The 14,274-nt window shown below is 50.2% G+C and overlaps 1 protein-coding gene across 3 annotated transcripts in view; it reads right to left on the reverse strand.

Moving 5' to 3' along the window:
- The window catches only part of Stum (stum, mechanosensory transduction mediator homolog), a 49,537-nt gene extending 36,107 nt beyond the window's left edge, over positions 1–13,430 (reverse strand). The window contains exon 1 of one of the 3 annotated variants that reach the window (XR_015444290.1): positions 13,144–13,430. Coding sequence is in view for 2 of the 3 variants with exons in the window: in XM_087194039.1 (XP_087050165.1) it covers positions 13,144–13,327 (184 nt within the window). In the remaining variant the exon portion in view is untranslated. The remainder of the gene's footprint in view (positions 1–13,143) is intronic. The other 2 variants (XM_087194039.1, XM_021242285.2) reach the window with 2 other exon arrangements.
- Between the last annotated feature and the right edge of the window lie 844 nt (positions 13,431–14,274).

The following is a 14,274-nucleotide window of genomic DNA, read 5'->3' on the forward strand; positions in this document are numbered from 1 at the left end:
GTGGTTAGAATCACAGGTGTGTGCCACCACATCCAGCTGGGACATATGTTAATGATCTTCAGAATATGTTAAGAGCCAGGTGCGTTTCCCCTCATGCTCAGTGGTAGAGCCAATACTGACATCTGGAAATGGTGGGTGGAAAAGCACATGAGAATATGAAATGAGGAAACGGAAACGGCCTTGGTTGCTCATTCCCTTCCCTGGATCAGCCTTCGAGGATGCCAAACCTCTCCCAAGAACCTACATCCTGACATAGGATAGACTTGGATCTCAAGCCCCGAGGGTAAGCTACATATGGAGATCCTATGGCATGAGCTGTATTAGACTCAGATAAGAAACTAGCAGGGAAAATAAACCACATGGAGTCCCATCAAGAGTAGACTCAACCAATGGGGTGTCTTGCCAGACTCACAGCTTGTCTGTGTTTGGTTTCCCTTTAGCCCAAGTCAATTCCCAAGCACCAAGGCCCTGTTTCTCAGGATGGGTCAGCCTCACAGTCCAGCCATGGGCAGTCACATCCAAGAACACCCAAGCCTTCTGGCCAAGCATGACCTGGGAGCAGGGCTACACTGGGACCAACCACTCTTTCTGCCCGGAGCCTCAGAATCTGATCCTAACATGGTTATGTTTACTTTTGTGCTTTCTGAGTCAGGCCACAGGGTGATTCCTGGAAAGATTCCATTTGCATGCTCAACACACATAGCCTCCAAGCCACCAAGGCTAAGGGGCAGCTCTCCTGTGCCCAGGCTTGGCATGGTACAGTCACTGGTTGTTAGTTTGAGTTGGTTTCTTTGAGGTCATGAATGATCCTTGGACTCTAGATGTCAAAAAGAGGAGTAATCAAGAAAATAAAGACTTCCCCAAAATAGCCCTGCAGCACTGGGACCTGCTCCAGCTCTGGCTGAAGGATGCAAATTCCTAGTTGGTTCCAAAGGACTGGATGGACACCGAAGGGAATCTGGCTGTGTGTGCTGATCCCAGCCTCCTAGGAAACTCGCTTCAGTTATGATCAAGCCTGTGCTCATGGAGGACCTCAGATCTCCAAATGGCTGCAGTAAACCTTTTGTGCCTTATGGTTTTGAGAAATTTTTTTTTTTTTGGTACCAGGGATCGAACTTCAGTCCTTGCGCTTTTGGGACAGGTGGCGTAACCACTGAGCCAAATCCCCGGCCCTGCCTTATGGTTTTTTTGTTTTTGTTTTTTTTGTTTTTGTTTTAGGACCAGACTTAGCCTTTATTGGATACATCTTCCCATGTTTAAATGATCAAAGAAAGGGTTTTAACATTGGCAAGTATCGTATTTTATTGCCTTTTTTTGTTTGTTACCTTAGTGAGTGTGAAATGAGGACTTCCCTTTTTCTAACTCATCTGCTAATCAAACTACATACTAATGGTATTTGCCATACTAATGGTTTAAGTTACAGAAGCTAATCAATAAAACTTGTAAAGTTCCTCAGCCACGAAACCCTCCCCAGTCCCCGTATTCCAGGGTGACCTCTTTCCCTTCCATGCTTATTCAACTTTAGTGCATGAGACCCTTTTTCAACACTCAACAGAGGCCATGTTGTACTTCTGCCTTTCTGTTTATGCATCTTCTCACCTCCACTAAGCTGCTCAGAGTTTATATTACAGTAGTATCCTCCTAACCTACTTGATGTGAACTGAAGGCAAGTTATCACCAAAGTCCATTAGGGTTGAGAATGATGCTAATTGACACACAGAAAGAACATTAAATTTTAACATAAAATATATAATATACATTGACTGGCCGGTCTTTTTGCATAGAAGGGAAGCTTATCCTTTAAATACTACTATGTCTTTGTAATGTTAGTCTCTAGTGCATTACCTTGCATGGAGCCCAATGATATTATCCAAGGGAGAGCAAAGTGGTTTGTGGCAGTTAGCATCTTAATTTCTTTTCCATACTGAAAGCCCTCTGAGTCTCATCTTTCCCACGTGCCTTACAGTTTTAATGGTAGGGATTCTGAGAGAATCTCCTTTGGGGGCCTGGCCTTGCAAATCAATGCCAGCTTGTGCCATGACTATCTTCCTTTGGTCCCCCACACCCTGTGATTTAGTCAGGTTGGCAGGCCTTAAGCAGTGAGAAAAGGTGACCGACTTAGGGAACAGAAGTCAGATTTAGGTGCAGTTGCCTTATTTGAACTGTATGACATATTTAGCTTTTAGCCATATAATTTTTAAACCTTTTATTTTATAACACTTTCAAGCTGGCAGAAAAGTTGCAAGAGTCATACGGAGAATTCATCTACTCTTTACCCAACTTGCCAGTTTCTGATATTTCACCACATTCGTCCTGTCATTCTCTCTCTTTACATTCTTAGATCTGAGGCAGGAGATTAGGGTATGGCCAGCTGGCCGGGAAAGTCAGTGTGGCCTGTCGATCACAGAGATCCAGGACACATGTGCCCAAGCCCTGTACCTGGACCCATCAGAGAATGGTATCTTCAATTCTTCTGGCATGAGATCAAGCAGATTTTTGATAGAATGGCCTAGATCTGACGTCAGCATGAGGATACGAAAGACGGCAGCCATTAACCTCATGGCCACGGTAAGCTCTTTCAGTGGTCGCTCTTCGCCCTGTAGAGCACACTTCTTTTCCTACTTTAATTGGCCCACACTCACTCTGCAGAGCAAACTTCTTATCCCCCCTTTAAGAAATGAAAGCCCTCACTACGGTCTGCACATTTCCATCCAATTCTTTTTTCAGGACAAGAACCTGGAATCTGCTTGCTTCGGCAGCACATATACTAAAAGAACCTTGAATCCCTAGAAGGGCTCGACAGCACCCCAGAAGCCAGTAACAGAACCAGAGTTTTAAGGCAGAGCATGTCTCAGGGACTGATCATTCTGAGGAAGGAGGAGCCCACCATCCTGCAGTGGTGAAGAAAGTTTCCAGAGGAGATCGTGTAAGATGGGCCTTGAAGGCTGTGTAGGAGTTAAGACAATGATGACGGGGAGAGTACTCTAGGCAGAGGCCACTGCAGGAGTAACAGCACTCCTGAACAAAGGGCTAAAGTGAGGGATGGCATAGGTGAAGCTCACTAGATCCTTGGGAGCCCAATGTGGAATGGGAACTTAGTGTGGTGGACAATCGGGAGCTACTGAGGATTTCAGAACAGAAGGTGGTAACGATCCAAGCTGAGTCATGAGCACACACTAACACGCTGACACACACATTCTACTGGGTGGTAACAGAGTACCAGCCATGCCGAGGTGGGAGCTGGGAGTCCCGCTCCCATCTGAGCTGCTGTCAGAGTTCCCTCTGCAGCTTGGGCTCAGAGCTCCTCCCACAGGCCAGTGCTCTTACCTGGGGCACATCCGTTTGTCCCCGAGAACGTGGCTCCCCTGGCACAGACACGCTCCCCATCCAACCTGTGCCATGCTGTTCCACTGCCATCGAGAAAGTCTCCCTCATGGCAAGCTGCTTCTTTTCAAAACAAAGCAGAAAATATATCTGTCAACCTCACTGACATTGTCCCCACACGTTGTGCTCCTCGCTGCTGTGTCTGGTCACCCTGCAGCACTCTGGTGGCCTCGCCTCTGGAGACGGGCTCTGAGGAGCAAGATGGGAGGGGGTGGTCCCCAGCAACTGCTTGTCCTGAGAGCCCCTGCATCAAGGTATTCTCTTGCATGAATCTTCCAGAGTTCTGGAAGAACATGACCAAATGGAAAGACAGACTGTAAAGAGAGCTGGGAAGGAGCAAACAGCTGAAATTTATTAAAAGTCACAAAATTGTACACTTTGAAAGAGAGGCTGGTATGGTATAGCATAGTAATATTTATATAATAAATACAGTAACTTTAATTGAGTTCAGTAAATGTTTCTCAATAAAGCTATTATAGGAGAGGATGGCTTGGGTGGTGAGGAGGTCATGTGGCTTTGGAGTTGTCCACAGAACTCACTAGGTCTTTATCATCTCTGGTGCATTCAGGTAATTCAACAAATATTAACTGTTGTTCCTAGACAAGCCAGGCAGGGGGCGGTGAGGCTGGGCTAACGGGTGACAGAACTGGGAGGAGCTGGGGAGGACCCTTTCTCACCTCGGGAAATGACAGGGGTTGGAGAGGCCCAACAAAAGGCAGATGCTTTTTTTTGTTTCAAGAAGGCTCTAGGGCCAGGGATGTAGCTCAGTGGTTCCGGCGCCTGCCTTGCAAGTGCAAGGTCCCAAGTTCGATCCCCAGTACCAAAAAAAAAAAAAGAATGCTCTTCTCTACCAACACCAAATTCTTTTGGTCTTGGAGTTGAACTTCTCAGTCAACAAGATCAATCAACTAGCTCCACAGAGGCCTGTGGCTAGAGCCCCTATACATTCATTTCCAAGGGCAGCACTGTCTTATATCATTCAGGCCTTTCAAGAAAGGTGACGTTTTCAATGTGATTTAAGACCAATTGTAAAATAAATGCATAATTAATCCCCATATCCTGCCTTTTGATTAGAAAAATATCATCCTTTACCATAGTCTCAGCTTCCCCCTAGTGGACATGGCTTTGAGAAAATGCACTGGCCCCAGGCCACTGAGCCCCAGCACCCAGTCCTCACATGGCAGTCCCAACGTTGAAGACCCGCCTGCTGCTCCACCCCACCCCAGATGATGGAGCTGCGAGGTCGTAAACCACCAAGGGCATCCCTCAGCACATATGAACAACCTGAACACACGTGGCTGGGATTTCTAAAGACAGACGTAAGAATAGTCCTCTAAATTTTAAACAGTGATAGGTGTAGCCTTTGGGGAGGTTTGTGTAACACACACACTTTACTGTTCTCCCCATGTTTCTGTGTGTGTGGTACTGCGGATGGAACCTAGGGCCTTCACACTGAGCTACGTCCCCAGCCCTTTTTAATTTTTCTTCTTTTTAAATTTTGAGATAGAGCCTCACTACGTTTCATAGGCTGACCTCAAACTTACAATCCTCCCGAGTAGCTTCAGGCACATCCTACAGCCTTTTAACAAACCTTGGCGTTAGCTTCAGAGAGTGTCCCTCCCGCAGGCCCAGGGTCTGGACAGTGCTGTGGAGAATCCTACTTAGTGTGTTAAACCCAACCCAGGAGCACACGGGCTCCTGCCCCGCACACGGCAGGTCAGGGGTGAGGGCTGGTCAGGTGCCGCTGCTACGCTTCAGACCCTGATGTTCGCAAAGGCCAACATGTGAACGCACTGGCCTCTGAGGTGGTGCTACTGGGGGTGCAGCAGACCTCCAGGAGGTCGGGCCTAGTGGAAAGATTCTAGTCCTGGGGCATGTCCTTGGGGGTACTGGGACTCCAATCTCTTCTCTTCCTCTCTTTAGCTCCCTGGTGATCGGGTAAGCAGTTTTGCTTCACCACACACTCCTATTCTAGGCCCAAAGCCAAAGGGACAATTGTTCATGGACTAGATCTTCTCAAACCCTAACCAAGATAAACGTTTCTCTTTACAAGCTAGTTATCACAAGCATTTTGTTAGTGATGGAAAGCTTAGTAAAGCTTACTAGGTCCCCAGAAGGAATTCTCAGGTCTTGGTTCTGCAAGATGTATGGGACCAGGATGCTAAAAAAGATGTCGGTGCCTGCTGCATGTTGTGTTCATGGGTGTCATTCTCAGGAGGACCTCAGGAACGATCTTGGAAGCAAAGGGAAGTTTGCTAATGTTAATTGGTAATGATAACAATTTCCAACCATGAAATGCTTTTCACAGTGACCCTGTGAGTGCCCAAGCAGGGATTATTATTTCCATTTTACAACAAGGAACCTGAGGCTCCGGAGGCTAAGGGACTGCTTGTCGTTCCGTGCTGCTGAGGAATCAGAATCAAGTCTGAAACCTCTTGCCTTCTAGTTTATATCCTTCTCAGATGCTTTATGGTTTCATGAATCTGACATAAAATTGGAAGCCCTCCCAGTCATTCTGTTCATTCTGTTACTCACTGTCCAAGTCACCAAGTTCACCAGACAAGCAATCTTCATGGCTGCAGATTAGGCTGGATAGGCCCCCTGCCACTGTCCACGAAAGCGCACATCCCAGTCTGCATTTATTACCTACCTTCTCATCAGAACCTCTGACTTATCCTGCACTCCAAACACAGCGTAGGTGTACAGTGCCTGCCTGGAGAGGGGGAGGCAGCTGGAGGCACTCAGAAATCAGCTGCTCACTGCTTAGCAGGCTTTCACACCTCATGGAAACGGGAAGTACCCTCTTCTACTGACTACTTCTGCCCTCAAGAGCAACTCGCTTCCTCACTCAGTGCAGAAGAGCCAGGGGTACTGTGCACGCGTCCACTTGAAATTACACTGGTCCTAAATGACTTGTGCTAGAAGCATAAACCACATGCCAGATTTGAAAGCTTAGCACTTTGTATTGATTATATATTAAAATAACACTTCTAATATGTTGAGGTGAAATATATTATTAAGGTTAGTTTAGCCTATTCCTTTTTACTTTTTATGATAGAGGTACTAGAAAAGTTTGAATTCTGTATTTAAATTTTAAATTCTTTGTACTTCGGGGCCAGGGATTTACCCCAGTGGTTCCACCGCCTGCCTTGCAAGTGCAAGGACCCGAATTCGATCCCCGGTACCAAAATAATAAATAAGATAAATAAATTCTTATTTCTATTGGAAAGTTCTGGCCTAGGATCACATAGATCATTATAAGGACTTGAGTTTTCACTCTGAGTGATATGGAAACCATCAGAGAGTCTTTAGGTGGGCCGGGGATTTAGCTTGGTGGTTCCACCCCCTACCTCGTAAGTGCAAGGTCCTGAGTTCGATCCCTGGTACCAAAAAAAAAGAGAGAGAGAGAGTCTTTAGGCCAGAAGTAAAACGATCTGACTCGCTTATGTTTTAAAAGGATCTCTCTGCTTCACATGTTGCAGGAAGACTGTGAGGCACATCAAGAAAGGCAAGCAGAACAGTTCAGGGGAGGACGGAGGCTCGGGCCAGAGAGTGATAAGGAGTAGCCAGATACCGAGTGGATCTTGAAAAGAGTATTTCTGATAGGGCAGGCAGGTCGTATGAGAAAAAGGAGAGTCAAGAACGGCTCCCACTCTTTGGCCTGAGCCACTGGAAGCATGCTTCTTACTGAGATGGGGAAAGAGGAGGGAGAAGCAGGCTGGGGACTCGAGAGTTGGGCTCTGGGTCAGTCGTTCTGAGACGCCTTTTGGTTTCAAAGTAGAGATGCTGAGAAGAAAGCTGGAGCTCAGGGCAGAGAGCTGAGCTGGGGATCTGAGTTTGGGAGCCACTACCAGGGGGCTGCAGTGGAAAGAGTCACCAAGGGAGTGAGTGCAGGGGAAAGGAAGAAGGTCAAAGTCAAGAAGATCGAGCGCTCTAGGGAGCTTCCAAGTTCAGACGCTGCCAAGACAGCCAAAGAAGCAGAAAGGCACCCCAGAAGTATGCGAAACCGAGGGATGAACAGGTTCTAAGGAGGAGGAAGTGAGCAGCTGAGTCCAACAATAACAAGAGTTCCAAGAAGAGGACCACGGAGAACTGGACTTAGCAGCCTGAGAGAGATCAGTGACCCTGACAGGTGCAGTATGAGCTGAGTTACAGAGGCAGAAACATGACCAGAGCAAGTTCACAACAGAGGGGGGATCAGAAGAAACAAATACTGATGGCCAGAGGAGGCGTAATATAGGGTCAAGAGAAGCTCGCTTGCTACCTTGCCTGCTTGCTTCCTTTTGATGGGGTCTTGCCATGTTGACTGGTTTGACCTTGAACTCATGATTGGAAAGAGCCTCCTGTCTCAGCCTCTGGAGTATCTGGAATTATAGGCATTCACTGTCATGCCTGGCAAGAGAGGCTCTTTTTTAAAAGATGGGAGACAATTTCAGCATGTGTATATGGAAATGAGCCAGTAGACAGAGAAAACTTGACGATGCCAGTAGAGTGGGAATTCTGCAGTTTTTCTATCTCCGGAGAGTGTGCTTATGTTGCTCTTTTGTGTCTCATCAACTTGAGATATCATTCATTGACTTTCTGCTATGATACCTGAGCTCCAACTCACCTACATCTCCCTTCTTCCCCCATGTACCATTGCTCCAGTGTCATCTCAGCACACCGTCACTATGTCCCACCTCCCCAGCGTATCATCACTGCAGCTCACCTGCTAGTCACCACGGCAGTCTGTTTCCTGATCTATCACCTGCAGACAGCATCTCTCGACTCTCACTTTACATGATGAGGATAGTCGTGCCTCTACCCTATCCTCTATGTGTCACTCAGCTTTGGGACATAATGGTGGAACGACAATGCAACCTTACTTCTCCTTTACATGATACAAAATACCCTGCTCCTGAACAATCTGAGACCTACTGTTCTCGTGGGAGTGAAGAGCAGTAGCAGAACCTTACAGGGCCTCTTACAGTGTCTGTTTGGAATGGCCTGTCACTTGCACTCATATTCAGTTGGCCAAAGCAAGTAACATGCTAAGCCCAGGATTGATGGGCAGGGGAAGAAGTATTCTCCTCCCACCAGAGGCAGGCCAGTCATGGCATCAGGCAAGAACACACAGTCTTCTTTCAGGGAGGATGTGAATAACTGGGAACAATAATTTAATCTCTCACAATTCCACGTCTCTCCTCTTCTATTCTCCAACTTATACAAGCTGTGTTTTCCATTTTATATTGTCAATGTAGAAAACATTCCCACACTCTATTAGCTATTCTCAAGGAGTCTTCAGGTCTTTGTTGTTAGTTTTCAGAAGTTGAAAACCACCTAGCAGCATTTCCATCAGTGTGACTAAGCACATACTCATCCCTGCAGAGCCAGAGCGCCCGCACTACTGTTCCAATGACACAGATTCCATGTGCTAAAAGAGTCCTTATATTCCTCCACATAAACTCCGCAGCTCCAAACCAGGCCACACTTTGGATCGCTGCATAGCTATGCCTCTCATGAAAAAGTTTTTGGCTTTCCTGAGGTTTCTTTTACCTTTCTTTTTTCTTGTTGATAAAAGAAATATATGCCTTGTATGTCACATCCTTAATAGTCTCCCAATTTCTTCTCATGCATTATTATTTAGAATCTTCTTCTCCTTCTTCCTCTTCCTGCTCTTCTTCCTCTTCTCCTCCTCCTCTTTCTCCTTCCCCTCCTCTTCTTCTTGCCCTGTCCTCTCCTCCCCCTCCCTCTCCCCCTTCTCCTTCTTCCTTGCTGACCTGATTACAGGGGACAGGCTACTTCACTTTTAGTTCCTAATGCTCTTCCATGGCTTTTTGTCTTTACTGTACTTACTAACTGCCTTCTGTTTTTCTTGCTTGCTTGCTTTCTTTCATTACAACCTTAACTTTTTGTGGTGTTCCAGTAATACTTCCCACTGTGTGTACTGTCTTTGTCTCATGTCACCTTCGGAGACTGCTTCCCTGGAGCCCTCTGTCCTCCCACTGTAATGAAGACTGACTGCCCTGCAGGCCTGCAGGACAACTTCATCCTGGGGTTGCTCTTCACAGCTGCCCAAAGTAGGATCCATTGTTTCTTGGACCTCATTTTCTTTCTTGTTTACTCCCTTACTATGCTGAAATGCATCTTCAAGTATCTTTCTTAAAAAGATTGACTAGAAAATAAAATCCCTCGGTCCTCATGTGATCTGGCCATATATATCCACATACATATAGCATTGGGCCAGCTGATTTCTAATGTCTACTCCAGGAGTAAAATTCTATTATTATGTATTTATTTATAATATACTATTTCAAGGAGAAACTTAAAATAATTGCTGCTCTCAAGGAACTGACAATCTTTTTAGATAGACAGTAAATTCTCAAAATGGTAACAAAAAGCCAATAATACAAAAGATGTCAGAAGGTAGGGCATGATTAACCATCAGTTTGAGCCTTGGGCCTAAAGGAAAGAGAGAAGCGGAGCCAGGCAGTGGTGCTCTTACTTGGGAAGTAAAACTTTAGTGATGACAAAGAGTAGGCAGTGGATTAGGGGTAGATGAAATGTGTATGTGGTTTTTGGCAGTAGATTAATGTGCGGCATGAGTCTCATGGAGTGGTTAATGGTCAGTGGGAGCCCTCCCCCCTCCAATTTTGCCTGCCACTATCTGAGTAATGAACATTTTTGTTTTGCCAAATCATGATAGGTATAATTTTTAATTATGGAAGCAAAATTATACCTTCACCAACAGGCAAACTTTCTGACCATCTTAGGACATAACAATGAACTTTGACTGTATACATGAATAATGGTGTATGCTCATAAAGGCCCTTCATGTTGGAACATGGTGCTACTGGTAGTGATCTTTATCAGTAGAGTTTTGCTGAATAGGGCTGAGGTGACTCTCCTTACCACTGTCCACTTTTAAAAAACATCCTTCAATGTTTCAACGAGGATTCGAGTGACATAAATCACCTCTCCTTCTCTGGCACTCCCGGGGTGGGAAATATTTCTCTTAGACTTTGAGCATTATCCTGACAGCACTGCTGCTCAGATGGAGAAGAAGCTAGGGAATTTTGAGGACAGGGCTTCTCCAAGGCAGTTGCACAGACTGGATGAACCTGAGACACCTACATCAGAGAAAAAAAATGAGCCTTCATTCAGCCCAATGCTTATTCTCTTGTCCAACCTGCAAATAAGAAGAGGACTTGCACAGAAGGAAGTTTCCAGAAGAAAAAGAAGAAATCTTCAATTCAGGAACCTGAGCAGTTTCCAGAGAGTGGGTGTGTAGCGCTGGCAAGCACTGGCAAGTGCTTGGGGCCCAATGGTGGGTTTTCTCAGCAGGGCCTAACTGGCCAAACGCCCCCTGGGAGGCATGCTCTGGATACCCCTTCCATCCTCCAGGAAAAATTAATTGCTGCTAAAACACGGGCTGTTCCTGCCACCCTCACCGTCATAGTACTCAGTGCATTCAAAGTTTGCACCAATTTTCCTCAACAGTCTATTGCCTCTTGACTGATCTATTCGTCCTCACATCCCCAGTGCCTGGCGTGTGGTGGATGGATGAGTGAACGGATTTGAAGCTTCGGAGAAGGGCATCTGTGCCAGGGGAGGACTCCCAAGGGCTGTGGCCCTTCAAGCCACTCCGGGGAGGAGTGAGGAAGTGGTGGCACCAATCAACCAACAAACAAGAGTATCCACACAGTTTTCATGGTCTCCATTGTGGTGAAGAGGGGAGCAGAGAGATTAGCAGTACTCAGAAGCTATGCCCCACCGAGAGAGGGCCAGTCCCCAGTCTACACAAGAGCAAAGGGCAGAACACCCACCAGCTTGGGAAACTCCCTAAGCGCCAGCGCCTGAAACCAGTCACCTCGAATCCTCCCTGAACCAGGGGACAAGTGTCTCTGACTGAAAGAGGAGAGACACCACCAAAGGTCAAGTAGTCCTCGTTCCATGTAGGCAGGAGCCAGACCTATGCACTCAGAAAACTGCATGGTAACAAACAACACAAAACGGAGGGGAAAAGCCTGGCTTAAGTTACTGAAAATTCAGAAGTCTGTACACCCACGGCTCACCTGTTTTATTGCTTTTGTAGTTTGCTTATTTCCCCTTTACTTCCTCCTGGTTTCTTGGAAAGTTTTGTCTTTTTAAAAAAATAAAATCCCGGGTAGGGGATTTAGCTCAGTGGCACCCTGCCTGCCTGACAAGTGTAAGGTCTGAGTTCGATCCTTAGTAGCAAGAAAACTAACTAACTAAAAAATAAAATCCCATAGGATTCTGCTCTTACAAAGGGAAGTGTGAGGGGAAAGCTAGACCTTCGGGAAGGGTGTCAGGGGTGAGCCAGTGCACGCTGTCCCTGCAGCAGGACTGAGGGGAGAAGAGGTACTGGTCAGCGCACCGGAGGGCACAGGCGGAAGGTGGCAGCTGCTGTCTCCGACTGGCCTCCTGCAGGCCCGGCCCCTCCCCAGCAGCGGCTCAGCGCAGCCTCTCCCACGCGGCACCCCGCACCTGCTTCCTCGAAAGCCTACAGGGCGGCACTTACTTCACTGCATAAAAAACACACAGTGGAGTCAAAATGCCTCCCAGCTTGCGGTTCACGTCCTCTGAGAGCTGGAAAGGCAGTCTCTACTCCAGCAGGTGGAAATTTCTGACACAACTAGCTTAACATTAGCTGCCTCCCGGCAGGGTCTAAAGTGCAGGGACACCAACGGGGTGCAGGCTGGCGTGCCGCTGCAGGCATCTCTGAAGGGGAAGCCCCACTAAAGGCCACCTAACTTTCTGCTTGGACAGACAGGCTCCCTCACACCGCAGACCCCTGGGTGGAAGACGAGTAAACGCCTGGGAAGCTAACGGGGCCTGGTGGGCGGGCGTGGACTGGGCGATCAGATCACAGCACACAGAGCCCCTTCCTGTCTAAGAGAAGGCCGTGAGAAAGGCCAAAGGAGATCAGAAACGCGCTTGCAGCTGACCCCTGCTCCTGAGAGCCCGAGCAAAGGCGCGCGGGAGAGGGGGTCTCTGGAGAGCGCCCAGAGGTGCCAGCTTCTGCAGCTCTCCGGGGAGGGGGCCCCTGCGCCCCCGCCCCGCCAGATCAGCCAGTAGTTCGCAGTGGGCAGAGAAGGGGAGGGAGGGAGGGAGAGCAGAGAGGACCGCCCGCTCTCCCTCGCTTGCCCTTCGGCGCGGGCTGTGTGATGGGTGTCTTGAAAAGTGGGTGACTGATGCCCGCGGGGCCCCTCCAGACAGCCAGAGTGTCCCAGGAGGCCCGCGGGCTCTGGCTTTCTCACGATCCCCTGTGGCCAGGGCGGTACAATCCCAGGGCCGTGCCTCGGCGCCCTGCGGGGACCCGGAAGAGCGGGAAGACGCCGAGGAGCCCTCGTGCACGCGGCGGGTGCCAGGGTGCTGCTGAGCCCGGCACCCCTGCCCCGGCGCAGCCGACTCCTCAGACGCCCAGGGCCGGGCATCTCCCCGCAGCCCACAGCCCCTTGGGTCCCGAGGGCTCCACGGAGGGCGCCGCGGAGAGGCTCGCGCGTGGAGGTGCGCGCGTCGGAGAGAAGGGGCGGCTCTGCTCTCGGGCGCCCAGACGGGAGCCGTCCGGGCAAAGTTGGGGCTGCTCCGGCCGGCGTCGGCCCGCGGTCGCAGACCCCCGCGGCCCCTCTCCGGGCGCCGCTCCGCGCGCTCTGCCACCTGCTGGGGCGGCGGCCCGAAGGGGCGCGCGGTCCCGATCGCGCCCAGCCCGCCCTCCCGGCCACCCCGCGGCGGCCGGGGTCGCGACCCGCTGCTCACCCAGTCCGGGCACGAAAGTGTTGAGGAAGAGGCAGATGACGGCCACGGGAAAGGGCATGTAGGGGATGGCGGCGCGCAGGGGCCCCTTCTTCTCTCGGACCTGCACCACCACCCCGCTGGACGGGGGCGCCCCCCGGGGGTCGGCGGCCGCCGCGGGCTCGGCGTCTTTGTGCGAAGGCTCCATGGCGGGCGGGCGGGCGGCGGGCGGCGGGCGGGCGGCCGCGCTCGGCTCGGGCTCGGCTCGGGCTGCGGCTGCCGCGCAGCTCGCCGAGAAGCCAGGCTCCTGCGCCCGGCTCGCCGGCCTCCGCCGCGCGCTCCACACCCAGCGGAGGGCGGGGGCAGCGTGACTCGCGGTGACAGCGCGCGGCGCCCCTCCCCGCCCGGCCCGCCCCCTCCCCCAAAGCCGCCGGCGCCGGGAGAAGCCGGCCAGGGCCGGAGAGCGGGGGAGGCGCGTCGGCGGGCGCTGAGGGAGGGCCACACCTCGCCCTCCCCTCGCGGGACCCCGGAGCCGTCGGGAAGCTCGGGTGGAGCCCCACTAGGGAGATGGGACAGGGGACAGGCAGCACCCGCTACCTAGCAAGCCTTCGCTTCACTCTGATCTGAGTGGATGTTTCACGTCACAGAGAAAAAGCAGTTCTGGGATCGGTAACAGCTGGAAGCAGGAGATAACGGTTCCCACATCGGGCCGGGTCTCCTCCACAGCACGCACACACACGCACGCACACTCGGGAGCAAGGGGCCAGGGGCCCAAAGGAGTGCGCCCCGAACTGTGCTGGGAGTGAGGGCCGACAGGTCAGGGGCGCAGGCGGTGGCTGGCCGGAGCACTTGCGGGGCCCAAGCCCCAGCCTGAGGCCCAAGTTGAAGGCGATTTCAATTTTCTCAGGGACTCCGCCTTCATTTGCTCACCTGGGAAAGTAACAGATGGGTCAGGGTAACAGCCTCTGACGTGACAGGACTCCAGTCTTCAGGGTTGTCCAGATACTCAGCAATCCATCTGACTAACTGCAGGAGTGTACGTCTACTTCCTCCTCAGTATTCCTTTCTCCAGGAATAATAATTGATCAACCCTGAAACGGCTGGGGGGCTCAGAAGGGAACTGAAAGAACGTGGATTATTTTATGAGAACCTGAT

The sequence above is a fragment of the Heterocephalus glaber genome, unplaced genomic scaffold (genome assembly GCF_053883595.1).
Source record: "Heterocephalus glaber isolate CG9 unplaced genomic scaffold, H.glaber_assembly_v1.0 deba00001600, whole genome shotgun sequence".
Classification (NCBI taxonomy): domain Eukaryota; kingdom Metazoa; phylum Chordata; class Mammalia; order Rodentia; family Bathyergidae; genus Heterocephalus; species Heterocephalus glaber.